The sequence below is a fragment of the Pogoniulus pusillus genome, chromosome 24 (genome assembly GCF_015220805.1).
Source record: "Pogoniulus pusillus isolate bPogPus1 chromosome 24, bPogPus1.pri, whole genome shotgun sequence".
In the NCBI taxonomy this organism is placed as follows: domain Eukaryota; kingdom Metazoa; phylum Chordata; class Aves; order Piciformes; family Lybiidae; genus Pogoniulus; species Pogoniulus pusillus.
Genome location: NC_087287.1, coordinates 14905356 through 14924695, shown reverse-complemented (window position 1 = coordinate 14924695; position 19340 = coordinate 14905356). Strand labels below are relative to the sequence as shown.

The following is a 19340-nucleotide window of genomic DNA, read 5'->3' as shown; positions in this document are numbered from 1 at the left end:
CGGCTGTGTGTGAGCGTGTGCCCTAATGATACCGGCTGCGCGCCACGGCCGAGCAGCAGAGCGCGCACCTAGCAGCAAACGTCAACCGGCTGATGTTTCTTCCTAGCTGGGCTGCGAATCCTAAGCAGCAAGCTTCAGGAAGAGCAGGGGGGCCGCCGTCCCCGCCTCCCGCCGGCGGGAGCACGGAGGGGCCCAGTGCCGTGTGTGTGTGCGAGGAGCAGGTGGGCCTCGCGGTAACCCCGCCCCGCGCGGGTCCCCCTCGGCCATACGGTGATGGCAGCAACCTCCGCGCCGGAGCAAGCTCTTCATTGGAGCAGACGGCTGTCAATCCGCGGTCGAGCGAGTCCCACTCTCCGGCGAGCTGCTCCCAAGGTCTGACTCGGGAGCTGTGGCCGGTAGCGATGGGAAGCGGCGGCGGAGGGAACAAAGTTTGCCACTCGTGGGCACTTGGCTGCTCGCGTCCTTGATACCCCTGGCGGGAGCCGGTGCCTGAGAGCGGCGAGCTGGCAGGCGGCACGTTGCTGGCGGCTCTGCTACAGCAAAGTTTCAGCAATTTTAATGTACTACAATCCAGGATTCTAATTATCAGCCCTCCCCACCCCCACCTCTCGGTCTAGGTAGGCGACAATTATATTTTTAAGAATTATTCTGTGGATTAGAGAACTTTTTGCATGGAAATTTACTGATTTATGAGTGGTGTCTCCGGTTCGGGGAAAGGGGGGAAAGGATTAATTTTCATCGCAAGTTTATTTTTGTTTTCTGGATCACAGGATTTTTGAAGCTATATGGAGGGATCTCAGGATGGTGTGCACGAGGAAAACCAAAACTTTAGTGTCCACTTGCGTGATTTTGAGTGGAATGACTAACATCGTCTGTCTGCTGTACGTGGGCTGGGTCACCAACTACATTGCCAGTGTTTATGTGAAAGTGCAGGAGCCGATCTCAGAAAAAAAGTTAGAGGAAGACAAAGGGGACACTTTAAGGATTATAGAAAGACTGGACCATTTGGAAAATGTCATCAAGCAGCACATCCAAGGTACCACCCTAACTCCCCGCTTGCTTTCCCTCCCCTCCCCACCCCGCTTGCCGTGTGCAGCCTCCATCCCCTCCTGCCGCGTTTGTTTTGCTGTGCGTGTGACATTCTTGTCGGGATCGGGGAGAGCCGTTGCTCGGCGTCAAAGAGCTGGGGGGTTGCGCGGAGGCTGCGGTGCGTGTGGGAGTCCCCGGCGGTCCCCGCCCGGTGCCTGGCGAGAGGAGCGGCGGAGGCGGGCGACGCGAGGGGAGACCTGCCCCGCTCCCCACCCTCCTCCCGGGGCCGCCGGCGGCGGGAAGTCGCCTCTAGCCCGCGGAGGGAGTGCTGTGGGCGGCGGTGCGTGGCAGCGCGGCGGGGACTCGGTGCCTGGGCGAGCCGGGCGGCGGGTAGCTCTGAAGAGGCTCGTCTCGGGCGCTGGGCAGCGGCGGAAGCTCCGGCGGGTTGGGCTCGGCCTGGTGCTATAATAAACCTGAGCTCCGCTCCGTGCCTGCCCGTGCGTTGCTGAAGTGGGGGTTCCGCGAGGAGGGCTGTGTGCGGAGGGCACGGGGGTCTCTTCCTATCTTGCTGGTGTCGTCATTGTGTTGTGTTTGTTATTTTTATTGTCCGAAATGGGTTGCTGCGAGGGGGGATGTTTGTTCGCTCCCTATAAACCAGACCCTTCTAATCCATGCCGAATCTGTGCGTGCCTGGGTGTTCTTAAGCCTTTCCCTTAGTGCTGCTGTAGTGTTGGGAGCCTCTTGGGGTTATAACTGGGGCAGTTTCTCATTTGTGTAATGTCTTTCTAATTTGATCTCCTTTTAATGCGAGCTCTGGGAGAAGCGTTGAATTGGGCAAGCAGTGGGGAAATATGATTATTTCCTGGGAGTTTTAGATTTTGCACCACTTGACTTTGCTGGTTCATCTTTTGTGTCTTCCTTTATATTTGCATCTTCTGCATGGCATCATGCAATCTTTCCCTTAGTCTGTTTAAGGGTTGCATGGTGAGGAGGCTGAAGGTAGGAGTAGGTGGAGAGCTCTTACAAAATCGAGAGGGACCATTTTTCTCTGCCTCTGCATAGCCTCTGCTGAATTTTCATATCTCAATTCTCATCTATCCTAAATCTGAAAAGGAAGAGCAAACCATCTGGTAAAGCTTACCTATCACTAGTGTAAAGAATCTTTCTCACTTCCAGGCAGGTTTGGCCAACTGATCTGGGAATATGAAGAAAGGTGGAACAAGCAGGGTGGCCCATCCTGTATGAATTGGGCTTCCCCTGCTTATCAATACTTTTCAGTTTGCAGCACTACTAAAGCTCAGCCTCTTTGCTGTGATTGTTTTCAAATGTGACACATCACCATTCAATGTGTACGTGCCTTCATTTCTCAGATAGTCTTGTCATCTTGGGTAAATTAACGAAATACTACTTTTTGGAGGAGCAGGATGAGCTCAAGCAGCTCCTGCAAGTGTTAAATTTTCTCAAGCAGTCCTTAAGTTTTTCTTGATCTCTGAAATAGACTTTTAAAAGCAAATATATTCTTGTCTGTGTGCCAGTGGAATGCACTGTGGAAGCTTGTATGAAGCTTTCAAAAGCTGCTGTTAAGAGTAAGATACATAAAATTAGTTGACTTTCCATATGAGGTTGGAGCATAACTCCTTCAGCTTTGGTGGTTTGAAGCTCAAATACTCATTTCTTCTAAAGGAAAATAATACTGTCCTTATCAGCCTGTTCCTTTGATTGGCAGCTCTCCACAGATTAATAGAGAAGGGTAGACCTAAATCAGGGGATAGTATGGTGTGGATTAGAACGTAGACTTTTTTGTGACTATGCATAAATGAAATGAAAATACTTTTTTCTTAACATTTGTATGAAAGTTGAAGACAGTCTAAAAATAATTAAGTGAACAGCTTGGTAATAAGTACTAAAATGGGTTTAGGGGGGGAAACTCCAAAGTTTACGAAGTTCTCGTACCTTATTGAAACCACTTACTCTTTAAAATAAATAAAAATCATTATCCCTAAGTAAACTTTCTCTGCTTTTTCTTGCCAAGTCATAGTAGCTGAGGTTCGCAAGGAATTCCTGTGGCAGAGACTGCAGAATAATATGTTATTTTAATTAGATTTTGCATAGCACTGTGAGATGCTGTGAATCCTGGGTCATGGCACAAAACTCAGTGAAATCATTGGAAAGAATATTCCAACTTTGACAGAGTTTGGGATGAGCTGATAAGTTAGCTTCAAGAACTTTTGCAATTCATTGCCATAAATTGGGTAAAACCGCTTCCATAATGGTTCTGGATGAGGTTAAAAGGGTTATTTCTGGTTCAATATTGAACTTTTCCTTGAACAACTTATGTTCTTTTACATTGGAGAGAGGTGTCAATAGCTCAGATGTTCTGCCATGCTGAACAGGCATGAAAATAGCCTGGGTAATAGAGTTGCATTCCATAGGATGCCCTGCAAATCCCGGAGAGCTTTAACTGCTGCATTTTACACATGGGACTAGGCTAATATTTCATTTTATTTTTTTTTCTGATGGAATTGTTTAATTAGATGCCATCTGGGAATTCCTTTAGCATGTAAATTACAGTATATTTTATCGAGTGTCCTGGAAATGAGAAGGAATAAGAGGTGCCTTCATGTAAAATGCTTTTTTAGAGTATATATATTTTTAAAAGACATTTCAATGGCAAAAAAAAGTATCAGACTGAAAAGAGCTTTCCAGATAAGAGAAGTTCAGAGATGATGAAAGCATGAGTGCTTCATGTTCAGAAAGAATGGTATGAAAAGGGGAATATTGATGCTGCTATTAGCCAAGCATGGAAATGTTTGAATGCAGGAGTATACACCTGCCGTATCGCACACCTTACACCGCTGTGTATTCACACTTGTGCAAATATTGAAGTATAATAATTTCTTTGCACACTTTTTAAGGGTACTGGAAATGGAATACGAGCATGTGTGTCTGCTCTACCTGTATGGTACTTTTCTGTTTCCTTCTTTTCTCGCTGTGTTCATTTATGTCATGTACCCTATGCAAGAGTTGTGTATCTGTATGCTAACTTCTCTGGTGGGCAGCGTGGGGCAGGACTGGCAGCATTCCATGCTGGTTGGACAGTAGGGACCACAGAGAAGTATTTTGTGGAGTGGAAGTATGACATTGAACCTCGAGTTTGAGCATGGGAATCATGAATTCTTGCCTAGTTTACAAGATGAGTTTGGTCAAATCACATGGCCTTTTTACAATGACGATGATCTGTGTGCTTCTCTATGGCAGTATGCCACTGTGACTGTTAATGGCACCTGAATGCTGCCTGGCTAGTACTAAAGTACTGTTTTTTTGTGTGTAAAAGAAACTGAGGAGAAAGACCGTATGGCTAGTTTTATGCAAAATGCAGTCCTTTTTCATGTCTAGCAAGGATGTACATGTATAATCTAGTACTATTGAGCTTTGCTGCCAGAAGTTAGTGAATGGGGCATTAAATTAAGTATCTGTGGTTCCAACCTAGGATTTGAAATCAGTGTTTCTCATTTTTATTTGAAAACAGTGTGTTCTCTTGAGTTCACAAGGAACATACTGGTTCAAAAGAACTCAAACCCAAACCCTCTGGTGTTATTCAATACAAGACTGCTTCAAACAAATCACTACACATTGTTCAGCTTAATAATGCATCTTGGCATTTGCACTGTCACTAAATAGCTGTCCAAAGTTGCTTGTGCAGTTGGAAGATCACGTCAGCAAGCAGACTGCTTTCATCAGATACTTAATTTGTAACAATGATAAGAGGAAACACTAGCAAGAAGAGAACGGTTTATTGCTTTCTTCAGATGGCTTTAGACTGCCATTGGTGGTGAGTTGAACCTTTTTTTTGAAAAGCTATGCTGTGGTAATCTGATAAATTTAAAGCACCTCGTATGCTGTCCTGCATGTCTCATTATGCAATATCATTTTAATATTTTTTTCAATTGTCCCGGTTCTAATCAGATGATATTCATGTTCCAGCATTATTTACAAAAAAAAAAAAAGGCTGTGAAGTCTTGTGAAAGGATCTCACTTCCTAACCCTCCCTGCCTACTGGGAAATTTTGTAAGAGAGATGTATGTGTTATCTTTCAACCTGCTGCTTAGAGTATTTCTCTCTGTGTATTTATTTCAGCTATGTTTCCTAACCCATAAATGGATATCTAATCACTCTTTGAGATCACTTGAGGGAGGGAGACATCTCCGCTGTATGATTCATTCCCTGTGTTTTGGGCAGGTTCTAGGGTGGAGTAATTTGCTTTCAGAAATTAGATAGTTTGAGTTTGGGAACCAAGTCATCCCAGATTCTTCATTTTAGCCATCCAAAAGTTTGGATAGGTAAGTTCCATATTGAATATCTACCTTTTAGGTATTTCTTTCTCTCAAACATGAGGAGGAATGCAGTATATAAATCTCTAGTTTGTGACAGATATCCTTTTCAGCCTGGCTAGCTAGCTGGGTTCCACAAAATCAGACTCACTAGGATTCACATGGCCATTCTACCATGTCTGTTACTCTCATGGTGCTTTGCCTTGGGGAATAATTAATTGTTGAATCTCTCCAGGCTTATTTCCTTCCCTCAACTTCAAAAGCAATTAGACATGTTTATCACTCACTGCAGTGTATTTATTCTATTGAGAAGCAAATTGGCAGTAGACAATAGCCTTGGGAATGCAACTCTTGCTCCACTGCAGAGGGCCCTATATTCACAGTCTGTAAAAGCAGAGATACTTGATGTCCCAATGTAACTAACTTCTAGACAAGGAACTACTTGGATGTGTAAGACATGCAGGATTAATCCCATTATTTTTTCTCTTTAGGCTCTGACTTCTCAAGTAATTCTAGATTCCTGCATGTCAGTGCAGATAATTTAACTTTCATGTCCTTCCATGCTTAGGAATGGTGCACTAATGAAAACCTTAATAGAGTGGTTTCAGAGAGAAGACTTAAATTGCTGTAATTTCAAGCATTGCTGTAGATGCAGGTATTTCAAGGACCATCTACCAAAGGCTTAATGATGTTGGTTGACTACATCTTCTATAGTTTTGAAAACACAAAATAGTTAACTTTAATTAATAATAATAGTTCTCTTCTAATTTTATTCTTCCTTAGTAATTCTTCCACTGAGGATTTATTTCACTATGGTTAGGATGCAGTGACCAAAACTGAGGAGTGGTTGTTCTAGGAAGGGAGTTGACCTGAATTTTATTTCCTTCCATCTAAACAATTTCTGTAGTTCACGTGACAGTCTTCAACAAAAGGTTAAAGTGTGATTCAGGAGCAGAGGCTGAAAAACGTGAACTTTTGTGCCCTCTACAAGTTCTCTTATTGCTAAGCCAAACTAGCACACCTTTTTTGTCTGAAGAAGTTCATTTTTGTTGGCATTTGTTATCTCTGCGTAATGACATAGCTTCAGTGGAAAATGAGGATTGTGTACTATAATCTTTGAGCAGATAGATGATTTATGGGCTGTGTAGATATGAAGAAAGCTGTTCTGCTTCAGGTTCTGGACTCAGCTCAGTGCTTTATTCATCCTGGCTAGGTGTCACTTTGGAAAATGTTGCTCAGGTTGACACAAGCACCCTGCAGCTGGTGTTCAAACTTCTGTCTTTAAACTTTCTGCAAGGCTGTTTAGTACTAATGCATGACTTCAGCTACATGTCCAAAGTACAGATAAATGCATGTGAAAAGAAACATAAAGTAAGATCTCTGCATAGCTGCTGGGAATTTGGTATCATCTGAGATCATCTTGGGCCCAGTGTCACATTCTCTCATGGCAGTATGTGCCTTAGCAGTTCAAAATATCTCTCTTGCATGAACTGAGTGTTTATGAAAGCCCAGTAATGTGTATTGAGTAGTATAGGATCTGGGCCTACGTGTCTGCAAAATATGGGACCTTCCATTACATTATAAAAGAACCTACAAACACCTGTTTGTCAGTGTGCCTAGCATGGGCCATGTGGTTTTTCCATTGTCTCTAGGGATAAAAGGTTGAAATAGTTGCCTGCCTCTACTTAATGTTGTGCCTGCACATGTGATGAGCCACAGAAACAGTTTAATTCTGCATGCAGCAGAAAGGTCTCATCATGAACATTTTACTGTGAAAACACAGAAGCTGCAGTATGCTGGGATAAGCTAGCGTTATCCATCTGAATATTAGAGAAGTGATAGGTGAAGAAAATCTGTGGTGATTTGAAAACCTGTCTGATTCAGACCTTAAGATGGCATTAGCAGTTGTGAAGATGTCTTAGCTGTCTTCCTGAGGATGTTGGGGAATCTTTGATTGCTGTTAGAGCAGCCAGGAAACTTCATCTTCAGCTGTTTATGTATGGAGTATGGCAAGGGACATAACGGGACCTGAATCATCTTTTGCTGGTTAGTAGCTGTCCCCATTTATTGCAGCCATAAGATTATGCTGTTAGCTATGCTTGGCCTACAGATTGAAGACTGGCCTTAGGAGAGTGTGCTGTGGTGTCTTGCGATTGTCCCTGAGCGCACAGCAGACTGTGTGGTGTGACTGCTGATAATAAGTAATTCACTGGTCCACAACTAGCAAAACTTATTCTTTAATTACATAAAACTTCTGTCAAATGCAAAAGTAAAAGCTAACTTCATATCTTGTCATGTCTCCTCTGAGATTTCGTTTCATGTCTGCTGTATTATTTTCTCTTTGTAAAAAAAATGCATATAAGAATGTCTTCTAATCTCCTTTGCTTTGTTCACTGAGCAGTATTATGATCACAGTCCAGTAGCACTTTCATCATCTGTGCTGCCCTTGGCTTTCAAATGCTATCTCTGTAACCTCTTTAGAAACTCATGGGCTCCCTTATTTTAGGAACTTGAGAAATAGCTTGGTAACAGGCTGTTTGATGGGACAGTGTGGACAGATACACTGAAATTGCCAAGTACTTGAAAGTTAGTGCACCATCTTTGTGCTGCTGTTACCATTAAGTCTACTCTGACCACAGTTGTGCAGTGTAATTGAGTTCTCTGTGTGACAACCTTATTTCTGTTTTCTTCATCAATTTTCTCTGCAAAACTAGTGTTTTGTAACCAAGGTGCTATTTTTAATAGGATATTCTGAGTTTCCTAAGGCAAAGGCAGACATCTTCAGGAGCCAAAACCGTGCCTGTAATTACTGCAGCTCTCCAGCAGTTCCTCTATTTGTCTTTGAAAATTAACAAATGACAGTATTCTGATTTATTTTTTGTAATATGGAAACAGAAGATCCAACTTTCCAAACTGACATTCTCTGCCTTTAAAATGCCAGAATCTGTCTTATCTACTTAAATTATGTAGTCTGTAATTATTTTTTTTCTATGGCAATAACAATTTTGGCAGCTATCTGAAATCCCAGCGTGTTTGTAGTCAGTGCTGTAGTAATGTGCAGCAGAACCCTTGCCTCAAAGGTCTTTGTCCCCATGGATAAGATCTGCAGGAGCTGGGCAGAGGAAAGGGATATAGAGAATTGATACAGGCTAAATTTCTGTAGACTGTTGGTGGCAAGTTTGACTCACTGCCAGCATTGCTTAGATGAATCACATGGAAGGTCTTATCCTCTTCCACTAGGAGCAGCCCAGAGCAGGTGTGAGAATCCTCCAGCAGGCCAATGTCATGGTGTTGTGTAGAGCTTGGCCTTTTTGCAGTAGCCATGTCTGTTCTCCCACTGTAGATCTCAGTCTTGCTAATACAAATTCGTGGCTGACATGGGCTCTGAAGTATGAGATCAGAAATCTCTCCCAACATCTGTATTATAATTAGCACACCTTAAAGACCACATAATTGTCTAATTCTTTGCTTGTACCTTGAAAATTTGTGATCTCAGTGATCTTGTATCAGTAATGTTGGTGGGGATGTGGAAATCCTATTGTAGTTTTGTTTGAATGTTAGTCTTCTATTAGAGCTGTCACAGGTAATCTCTGAGAAAAGAGGATTTCTATAAGCAGCTTTCTGAATAATCTAAGAAAAAGAGATATTATTTCTGGATTTTTTTTTGGGTTGGTTTTTTTTTACTTCATAGATAAATAGTCATTTTAGTCTTCATTTTAGGGAGAAAATACAGACTTTTGAACTGTGTTAGATGCCCATGCCGATTCTAGAGATCTAAATAGTATTTAATGAGTCATAATACTAATGCAGTGTATTACCTGTCCCTGCTTTCGTGGTGGATTCAAATTCCTTTGAAGCCTTTCTTTCTGCAACGAGTCATGACTTGTCAAAGGCTCAGCATGAAGGTTTGGCATGCTGTAGCTGGAAAGAAAAATTGTCAGATAAAGTTTTCCAGCACAGCAGACTCAGTGAGGCTGTACCCATCCGTTACGGGATTATCATTGCAGTGAAGTTACAGCTGGAGAAAACACCTTTTGGGATTTCTCTCTGCACAGACTAGGGCTTGCAGAAGAGAGCACAGAATCGTTTTAAAAATAACTTTGTTCTCTTTGTTTGTTTTTTTTTCTCTGAGGTGTTTGTAATTTTACCAGCTCTGTATTGCATGATCGCATGATGACAGCATTTCCCTCTTCTACTTGTGCTAACAGGAATGTTTTAAGTTGTTCAAGTGAAGAGTAGGGGAGTGGTACGTTGTAAGTTCTTTGGTGTTTCTGATTAGAAGACAAGTTTATTTCATGGATAATAATTTGGAGGATGAGGAGGGTCAGGGGAGAGAGAAGTACAGAAAAAGCTAAGGACTGCATAAGAGTACACAAATGTTTTGTCCCTTTTTATATAATATAAACCTAAAGTTACGGACTGGAAACTATTGAGTTTCTGCTAGTGTTAACACTGGTGAAACTAGTGCTGTTGAGTTTCCATGGAGCAGAAAGAAGTGACACACCATTTCCCGTTCTATTCTGAAAGCCTTCTGCTGAAAACCAGTCTCACAAGTAGTAGATTATTATAAGTATCTGCTTGTTAATTAAACCCAAATCTAGGATTCAAAAATGCAAGACTCAGATTTATTTGATTCCATTCATGTAGACTTTTTAAGACATAGTAGTATGTTCGGTGGTGTAAGAAGTGTTTGGCATGCATATATAGTCAGATAAGATGCATTAAAAAAATCCTGATCCTGGAAACAGAGTTGTATCCCTGTAGTCTCCAATATTACAATCACATATTGTTGTTTTGGTCCTGATTTTTCAAGAGGTGGTAGAGTGAGTACTCTGTGACTCTATGAGGTGATGTCAGCCCTAAAGGATATGACATTATTAAACTTAGATGTAATTAGATGAGATATTTTAAGCTTGTGTTTAGCTAATATTTTGACATGATTGTAAAGCTGTATGTATTTGAAATTAATTTTAAACTGTTATATATAAACCAAGCAAAACAACTATAAAGAAACATTACATGTTCCAAAGGGATATATAAAGCCATATATAACGCAAGGAAGACCAGTGAATTTATGCACTAAAAGCATCAAGGCCAGAAATAACAGTAGCAAAAGGGTGACAGAAGAGCTGTGTTTAGATAGATCATTCCCACTTTCATTTCTCTAAACACAGCCATTGTAACAGGTATAGAAACATCTTAATTTCATTGATTTATTGTCATTCTTCATATAAGTCCAATTCTATCAACATACATGAGGTTTTCAGACTAGTTGTCTCTCTTACATGAAAATGGTTTAAAAGCACTTTGATAGTGGCAATTCTACTATGTTTTCATGTCAGTGCTTAGAGACATTTTACATACAAATGGTTATGGAAATATGCATACAAACATTTATTTTTATATATATAAGATAGTCTCTCTATAATAATACAACCTCTCTCTACAAATGTATGTGTTTTCAGTGGTTACACTAAGCATCTGTATGTCTTGTCTGGAAGACAGGAAAAGTCTTCACCTTTGTTGGATGCAGGCTGACATGGAGTTTGTAAATAGTAATACAAGCAAGGAAGCAAGAACTTGAGAGCAAATGGGAACATGGTTGCGTGATATTTCATTATGGTGACAACAGGAACAGACTTCTGATGTGTGGAGATGCAGACAGAAGTATTGTCCAAAGTATATTAGAATCAGGTTTTCAGACAGTGCTCTCTGCAGTAGTTGGGTAATAGCTGATGGCTGGAGTGAAGCCTGCACATTTAATCACTTATTAGTGGAGGCAACTTCAGGTTGACTTCTGTAGAATCAGGTGGAATACTGGGTCATAGAGTGAAAGAGGAGCCACACTATTGATTTCTCATTTGGAGAAGCAAGCAAAGGTAATTTTTTTTGTGTTGTAACCTCTGGCTCTTGAGGATATATTTTTAATTGTTCAGCAATGCTTCCTTGTTGTGTATTTGGTTTTTTTTCCTCCCATAATTAAGAAATAAGCTACTCTTGAAGAACTTTTATGGAAGATTAGAAGGAAATTTAATGTCATAATGTGTGAAACATTCCTTGGCTCTTTGCAGTAACAGCATGTCAGTATGTTTTTGTCTGGGTGACAGTATGTAGGAAATGCCTTTGAATTTTATAAAACTGCACGTAGCTTCTCAACATTTCTTTAGATTCTATCAATTAAAGCTTTTCTGCCTTGCCTAGAGACATTAAATAGCAAGCCATCTGCTAAAAATGGAGTGGCAACATTCCTGAAAATAAACATTTAAAAAAAAGAAAAAAGTTCAGCCTGAGTGTATTTCAAAGAATATTCCTATTTGTTTTCTGAGCAAGAGAGAAACAAAAGCTGCTGGAGCGGTCTGGCAAAAGGTTGCAGTATTGGGTCGAATACTGGGGTTGTCTTCTTACTGTGTTAACTATGGCAAGTTGTGCCAGGGTAGGTATAGGCTGGATATTAGGAAGAAGTTCTTCACAGAGGGAGTGATTTCCCATTGGAATGGGCTGCCCAGGGAGGTGGTGGAGGCACCGTCCCTGGAGGTGTTCAAGAAAAGCCTGGATGAGGCACTTAGTGCCGTGGTCTAGTTGATTGGATAGGGCAGGGTGCTAGGTTGGACTGGATGATCTTGGAGGTCTCTTCCAACCTGGTTGATTCTATGATTCTATGAAAGCACACAGGTACCAGATGAAGTGATGTAAAACTGTCATTTTAAACACTGTCACATGTATGTTTACCACCTGTATGGGTTACAGAGGAATTTATGGGTAATCAGCCACTCATCTCAAATTGCTGTTTATGTGGCTACCAGCAGTGAAAGATGCTGATTACCTCTGCTACCTCTGTGGACATAGGTGTAGGTTATAGAGTGATCCCCATTCCCTTGAGTTTTGTTAGTATAATGTGGTGGTAAATGTAAAACCGCCATGATGGAGGAAGTGATTTATCTTATTTTTAATTATGCTTTGTTATACTCACCAATGCTTTTCTGATTACGCTTTGTTAGTATCTTTGTGTGAACATCTTTTAGGCTGTGAGTGGCTATGCTGAAGGTGAGAAGATGCTTATATGACTAAGAGAACTTTCAGTATGTTTGCAGTGTTGGCACAACAATAAGGAATAAATTTCTTGGCAGGTTAAGGCAAAAAGATTGTGCATTTGACCTAGCTTTCATGGCTGGTTTTGCCAAGTAAGAACACCATCCAACTTCCTTAAAAAGTCAATTAGCTGCTGTAGGGAAAGAAGGTACAGGGAGGAAGGATTTCTCAGTATGGTGTGTGTCAGCACAGATTCAGTGGAAAAGAGTTCTGGATATTTGCTTGTCTAGCAATTAGATTATCATTTTAGCTATCCAGTTAAGACAAACTTTAAATAGTAAAGCCATTTATACAGGTACTGTGTGTTTGCAGCCTTTCTTCTTTAATCTTGAAAGACAGAAAATCTTTATGTGAAAGAACAAAGAAGTCCTAGCAGGAGGGGCTATGCTGCCTTGAGATTTTTTCCTTTACATTTGAAATTTTAAGACATTCATAGATTTTTTTTTTTTTTAATTACATGTTTTCCACGTAAGAGGGAGTCCCTGGGTTGAGTTCTCAGTCAGTGTGAATGTACTCAAAGTTCTTGTTCTAAATTCTTTCCTGTGTTGGACTTGCATAAGTTGCTGCCATTGACATGCTACAGAAATTCATACATGAGAGACTGTGGGGCTTGGAAGTGAGAGGAATGATCTGTGCAGAACAGTATAAAAAGTAGTAGCTCATTTCCTTTGTCCCCTTTGTAGTCTCAGAATTCTGTGCTGGATATTCACAGGCAAGGTTGGGATGAAGAAGGGTGGCTCTTAGATGCTTCACATATATGGAGTTACTTTCTTCATATCACGGTGTAAGCCACTGAGTTTGAAGCATAGAGAGGGTAATGAGAAAAAGAACCAAAGTATCTGCAAGTATAAAAGATAACATAATTATTGAAAAGGTTGTAACACCATAGGGTGTATCTACCCAGCTCTGCTACATTGAGCTATTCAAGAGAAGCTTATTTTTAGTTTGAAGAAAAATTGTGTTTCTTGCTTACTTGCTATTTAATGTTTGTGATACAAATTTATTAAGAGTGACTTTAAATTTGTCTTTCTGCTATTTGATGAGAACAGCTGTTACTTTCTCCCAGCTTCTTGACACCTGAGATGGGCAAAATTCCCCAAGCTCATTCGATTATCATCCAACAAGCACGGTTTATTTAAGCAATTTACCTACAAGGACCAATTCAGCACAGGTGGGAAAAAAAACTTTAGTCTTTTCACATAATTTAGAACAAAGTCCTGCTCATTTAATCTGAATTGAATAGCTGTATCTTTTAGATTAAAACAAAAGCAAGCAAAACATTATGAAGTCACACTCATGCCCTTATTAAGTACATGAATTGTCTGAAGCTCAATAATTTTCTCAGCACTCACATTTTAACATGATAAACCATAACCTGAAATACCTGAAGGGGGCCTAGAAGAAAGCTGGGAAGGGACTTTTCACAAGAATGTTACAGGGTGAGAGGGAATGGATTGAATTCTTCTCACTGAGCTGCACACCTGTATGACTACAGTACTTGAGTCTTTCCCAGTTTATACCAGAGAACAGAACCTGGAGACCCCTCAAATGGTGTGAGTGGAAGGCCCTGGCTGAAGAAATGTACACATTTGAATGTCACACCCTTCAGTTGAAACTTAATAGGGGAAGTCATATATTCATCTTAAGTAGACAAATGGAAGTATCAGTCGTGAGAGCTACCTTCAGGAAAACTGAGACCTAAGCATGGTCTTTTGGCCACTTCTCCCAGCACTGTGCAAGATACCTGTTTGTAGACATTGTATGTCCAACACTGTTTATGTTACAACTTGCTTTAGCAGCTCCAAACCCAAAATATAACCTGATAACTGATGATACAAACACAGTTGCAGACAAGCAATTAGACTTGGGATAAAAATTTATGTAGTTTAAAACACTGCACCAGTGCCACATGGCAGGATGTGTTTATGGCCCAGTGAAAATCAGGGAGACCTTTTGTTGTTGTTGTTGTTGTTGTTTTTGTTTTTGTTTCCAGACTCTGATAGTGTCTTTCCTTGGTATTAAACCTACTCTTTAAAAACGCTGTAGACCTATATTTTAATGAGCCAATTTTCAGCTCCTGGACTTTAGAAACCTATGGATAAAACTGCTTAGGAAAAGGTCAGTGAGTCATGGGACTGTGTCTTACAGATATGTAGAAGTTCCCATGGCCAGGCTATACCTTGAGTACTGTGTCCAGTTCTGGGCTCTTCAATTCAAGAGAGATGTTGAGGTACTGGAACGTGTCCAGAGAAGGGTGACAAAACTGATGAAAGGCCTGGAACACAGCCCTATGAAGAAAGCTGGAGTTGTTTAGCCTGGAGGGGTGACCATTGCTGTCTACAACTATCTGAAACAGGAGATTGTAGCCAGGTGGGGGTCAGTCTATTCTTCCAGGCAACCAGCAACAGAACAAGGGGACACAGTCTCAAGCTGTGCCAGGGGAGGAAGTTCTTCCCGGAGAGAGTTATTTGCCTTTGGAATGGGCTGCTCAGGGAGGTGGTGGAGTTGCCGTGCCTGCAGGTGTTCAAGAAAAGCCTGGCTGAGGCACTTAGTACCATGGTCTAGTTGATTCGACAGGGCTGGGTGCTCGGTTGGACTGGATGATCTTGGAGGTCTCTTCCAACCCAGACCATTCTATGCTTCTATGATGAAGGCTTCTGCTGAGGAATCTCATCAGAGGGAAAATGGTCTTGCTGTAGTGTTGGCTTCTAATAGAATGTATTTCTGTGAAAATTCGACTTCTGCAACATAATTTCTTTCTTTAGGAGTATCTTCAAATTCATTAAGTGTGCCAGTTCCTTGCACTTGCACCTCTGCCCTGCATACCTTTGCAGAGGAAGAACTCACACCTGTGTCAGCGCGACACTTTATTGCCATTCTGTCGTGTGTGTGTATGGCTCTTCCAAGTGGTGCAAATGAATCTCATAATTTACATTGTTCTTGGTTTTAATTAAAAGTGTGAACACCCATTTCACGTGTGCCTGAAGATAAGGTTAGTTTCCTTACATTCTTATAACTCATTTTCCAGAAGTCTGGAAGCCGTTTGTTTTGTCCAGCATGCTTCCTTCCTGCTTCCTGAAGAATGCCATTCTTTGAATGCCTCAGTCTTGAAGCTCAATATAAGCTTCTTGTGACAAATATTCCAAGCACTGAATGTGAAAGGTTTTCCTGATTGTTCAGTGTATACAACTTCTTGAGTGATTTTCTTTGTTTATAGTTATATTTTAAATTGTCTCTCGATTGCCTTGACCTGTTTTAGTGCTGCCTTTTACACAAAAACGTGCAGTTAAATCAGTAGATAGGGTGAGTAAAATCCTTAGAAATGCTGGCAAAAGGCATAGCTGTCAGAGACATAGACTTTCAATACAGTGTTTTTTAAAAACTTGTAAATCCCATTTCTATAATTTTCTTAGATATGTTTTGGATTTTTTTCCATAAGTGACTTTGAAACCTCAGCAACTTAACCTCCTTCAATGCATATTGCATTTCCAAGGGAAAAAAACCGCGAATCTCCTACTTCACAATTTTCCTACATGTGTTACTGATGTTACAATTCAGATGAGAGAGACCCCGGTGGTAACACCATTTGCAGTGCTTTCCTTCCAGCATTAGCGTAGCACTCCCTGCCTTCTCATGTTCTTCATTAATCACATGTAAAATGAAGCCACACTCCTTCCATCAACTCTTTTCTGAGAGACCATTATCTGCTTAAAAATGTATGTGGGGCTATTAAATTCTGCAGTGATAAAAGAGTTAGAGTGCAGAAGAGAAGTCAACTACAAAACTCTTTGGGGAAAAGTTCACATATTTCAATTACTAACAAAATAAGCTGAATACACAAAGAAATGTTGTGTATCTTCTAAAACAAATGAAGCCTTTAAATCAGATACAGCCTTTTCTGTTCCTTCTTTATTCTTCTATATCATAGGAGCATTTAGGTTGGAAAAGACATAGAAGAGTTCAGCTGTAAACCTATCACTGTCAAGTCCACCACTATACCATGTCTCTCACAGTAAAAAGAGATGTAAAACCAGTCAGAGCAGTGATATTGCATCTGGGATATTGAGAAGAAGTGAAAAACAGGAAATGAAGGATTGGGTGGTACAGTAACAAGCAAGAGACAATACTGAGCAGATACATACAGAATTTCTCAGAAAAGATGTTTTAAAATACCAAAAAAATCCTTAGGTTCCTCCATGACACAGACATTGAAATACAGACAACTAAATGTTAATGGCAATATAATTTGGTAGCAAAAAATAATAAGGAAAGAGGCTGAATGGCATGGGACTGAAGACCCACTAGGCTAATATGAAATGTCTCATTTTGTAGTAGGAAACCTAAGAACAGGGTCATGAACAAGAAGCTGCACAAGAACAGCATTGTTTTGTTACTCTGCTTATGTAGCCAAATGCGATGCTTTGGGAGAGCAGAGTAGCTCATCCAGCTGTTTGAACGTGCCTATATGCTGGTTAATATCCTTTTGTTTTACTGTTTTCTCCTCTGCATGTTTGATGATTCTGGTCTGTCAGGGCTCAAAAGCAGTGTCTGGTACATAGCTATTTTAAAACATAATGTTTTAGAAGGCTGAGTTGACTTCATTAATAGCTGTTTGCATTCACTTACAAAAGCATACATGCAGTGCCAACTCCTAATTAAACAAACTAATGTTACTGTGCTATCAGTAGATATTTTTTATGGCTCAGTTACAGCAGTCAAAAGTCTGCCCATGTAAGGATGTAACAATAACAACAAAACACCTATGTAGCAGAAACATTCTGAGCTTTTAAAAGGTTGCTATGGAAATATTTTTCTGTAATATCAAAGAAGCTTCACACACCCAAGCAGAAGATTGGTTGCTCAGTCATTAATCTGATTCACTTTCAGAAGCTTTCTCTGTTTACAGAATGGTAACAACCTAAGACTCTCATTAAGCAACAAACAAAATCTCTGTTACTATAAATAAATTGTAAAAAATCTGAGCTGACACTGGGGAAGATAAAGTGGGTGAAGATATAGATTACACCCCAGAAGAATGGGCTTTCATCAGTCAGAGGAGTTCTGCAGAGAATAAGAAGAGGAAGTAATACTTTTGAAAAGTCATGCATTTCTTTTTCAAAGTGCTGTGGACAGGTACAAAATTTAAATAGGCATTTCAGTTCTTGCCAGATGCAATGTATTGATGATTGCCTATTATTTAACACTCTTCAAAACACTAGGAATATATAGACACCTGATGTTCTAATTACAGAGAGCACTAACCACTGAAACCTAAGCACCTTGGTAAATGAAAATACAAGTGCATGCAGAGGGACAGAAGGGAGATCACATAGCATCTTGGGTTTAATGTGCTCACATAGTGTCTCACAATCCCCTAATAGAGCTTATCTTTGGAAGTCCCAGAACTCAGATCTGCTCCATATTTTACCTTCTTGTGAGCATTTAGTTCAGGTAACTGCTTGCGAAACTCTGAATGCAACTATCAGAGGCATTGTACTTGAGTTTGAACAGCAGTGCAGCAGCCAAACAACTCCAAAAGCCAGAACCTCAGTTTGCCTTAAAATAATCCACACCAATCTGAAAGATCTGCTCCACCACAGGAATAAATGCAGATGGTTTTATAGATTGGATTGATAAACTGAAACAAAAGAGTATTTAAAAAAATATAATTTTCTACCAAAGTACTTGAACATTTTCTTGCTAATAATTAGCAAAGCCAGAGGTCATGGCAGTCTAAGATCTGGCTCAACACTCACTGAACTACACAGGAGTTGTTGTATTCTTTCAGTACACTTTGAATTGTATGATGGATGTGAGATGAGACAACTGCTAGAACCGAACTCGCTACTAGTAATACAAGAAACATTGGTTTTTCTAGATAGGCATTCCATGGAAGAAAAGAAAGAAAAAAAAAAAGACATCCATAATCACATTACAAGTCTTGTGCCAGACTCCTAAACCAACACTTTCATAAGGGCCTGGATCACATCTAACTGCCTATCCAGCCATCCCGTGTTAACTAAACCAAAGGGAATAACCTCTCTACTTTTTCATGCACAGCAAAGCAGTGGATACAGTTTAAGTGATTTTTCTCACTAGAGATAGGCAAATTGCAAGAGAAGTCCAAATGACTGTAGCTAATAATCCTACCTCTGTCCACACTGACAGCAGAAACGTGCAGAGCGCGCTGTATGTTTCATAGTCATCTGCTAAGCCTCTCGTATTCATCAAACTGTGCTTGCATACATTTCATTGAGTCACTTCTGTGCAAACTACTGATCAACTATTTCAAAGCAAGAGTGTTTTAATATACTCTTGTAGCCAGGTGGGGATTGATCTCTTCTCCCAGGCAACCAACAACAGAACAAGGGGACACAGTCTCAAGTTGTGGCAGGGCAGGTCTAGGCTCGATGTTAGGAGGAAGTTGTTGCCAGAGAGAGTGATTGGCATTGGAATGGGCTGCCCAGGGAGGTAGTGGTGTTGCCATCCCTGCAGGTGTTCAAGAAAAGCCTGGCTGGGGCACTTAGTGCCATGGTCTAGTTGATTGGACAGGGCTGGGTGCTAGGTTGGCCTGCATGATCTTGGAGGTCTCCTCCAAACTGATTTATGCTATGATTCTATGATAATATTGCTATTTCTATCTTCAGCTTGCTTAAGTGGAGTTTTTCTTTGCCATCAGCTGCTTAAGTTCTGCACAAATGGTGTAACTACTGTTTTGTCAAATGTTCATCCTCTAGATTCCATCATTTCTACATAGCATTTAGTGCTTAGTTTCAAGTGTATGTATTTGTGGGTTTAATACAGAAGATCTTCAGTTCCTCAAAACCGCCCCTTAGGAAATAAACAGTTTTACTGGTCTTGAAAAAAAAAATCTTAATGATTGAAATTCAA

At 40.6% G+C, this 19340-nt stretch overlaps 1 protein-coding gene across 7 annotated transcripts in view; it reads left to right on the top strand.

The window, feature by feature from the left end:
* The first annotated feature begins 334 nt into the window (after positions 1 to 334).
* Positions 335 to 19340, top strand: part of GALNT18 (polypeptide N-acetylgalactosaminyltransferase 18) — a 181033-nt gene continuing 162027 nt past the window's right edge. For 3 of the 7 annotated variants that reach the window (XM_064163747.1, XM_064163749.1, XM_064163748.1), the window contains exons 1-2: positions 335 to 617; positions 771 to 1036. In XM_064163747.1, the coding sequence (XP_064019817.1) occupies positions 802 to 1036 (235 nt within the window). In that variant the 5' untranslated portion in view covers positions 335 to 617; positions 771 to 801. The remainder of the gene's footprint in view (positions 618 to 770; positions 1037 to 19340) is intronic. The other 4 variants (XM_064163746.1, XM_064163745.1, XM_064163744.1 and 1 more) reach the window with 3 other exon arrangements.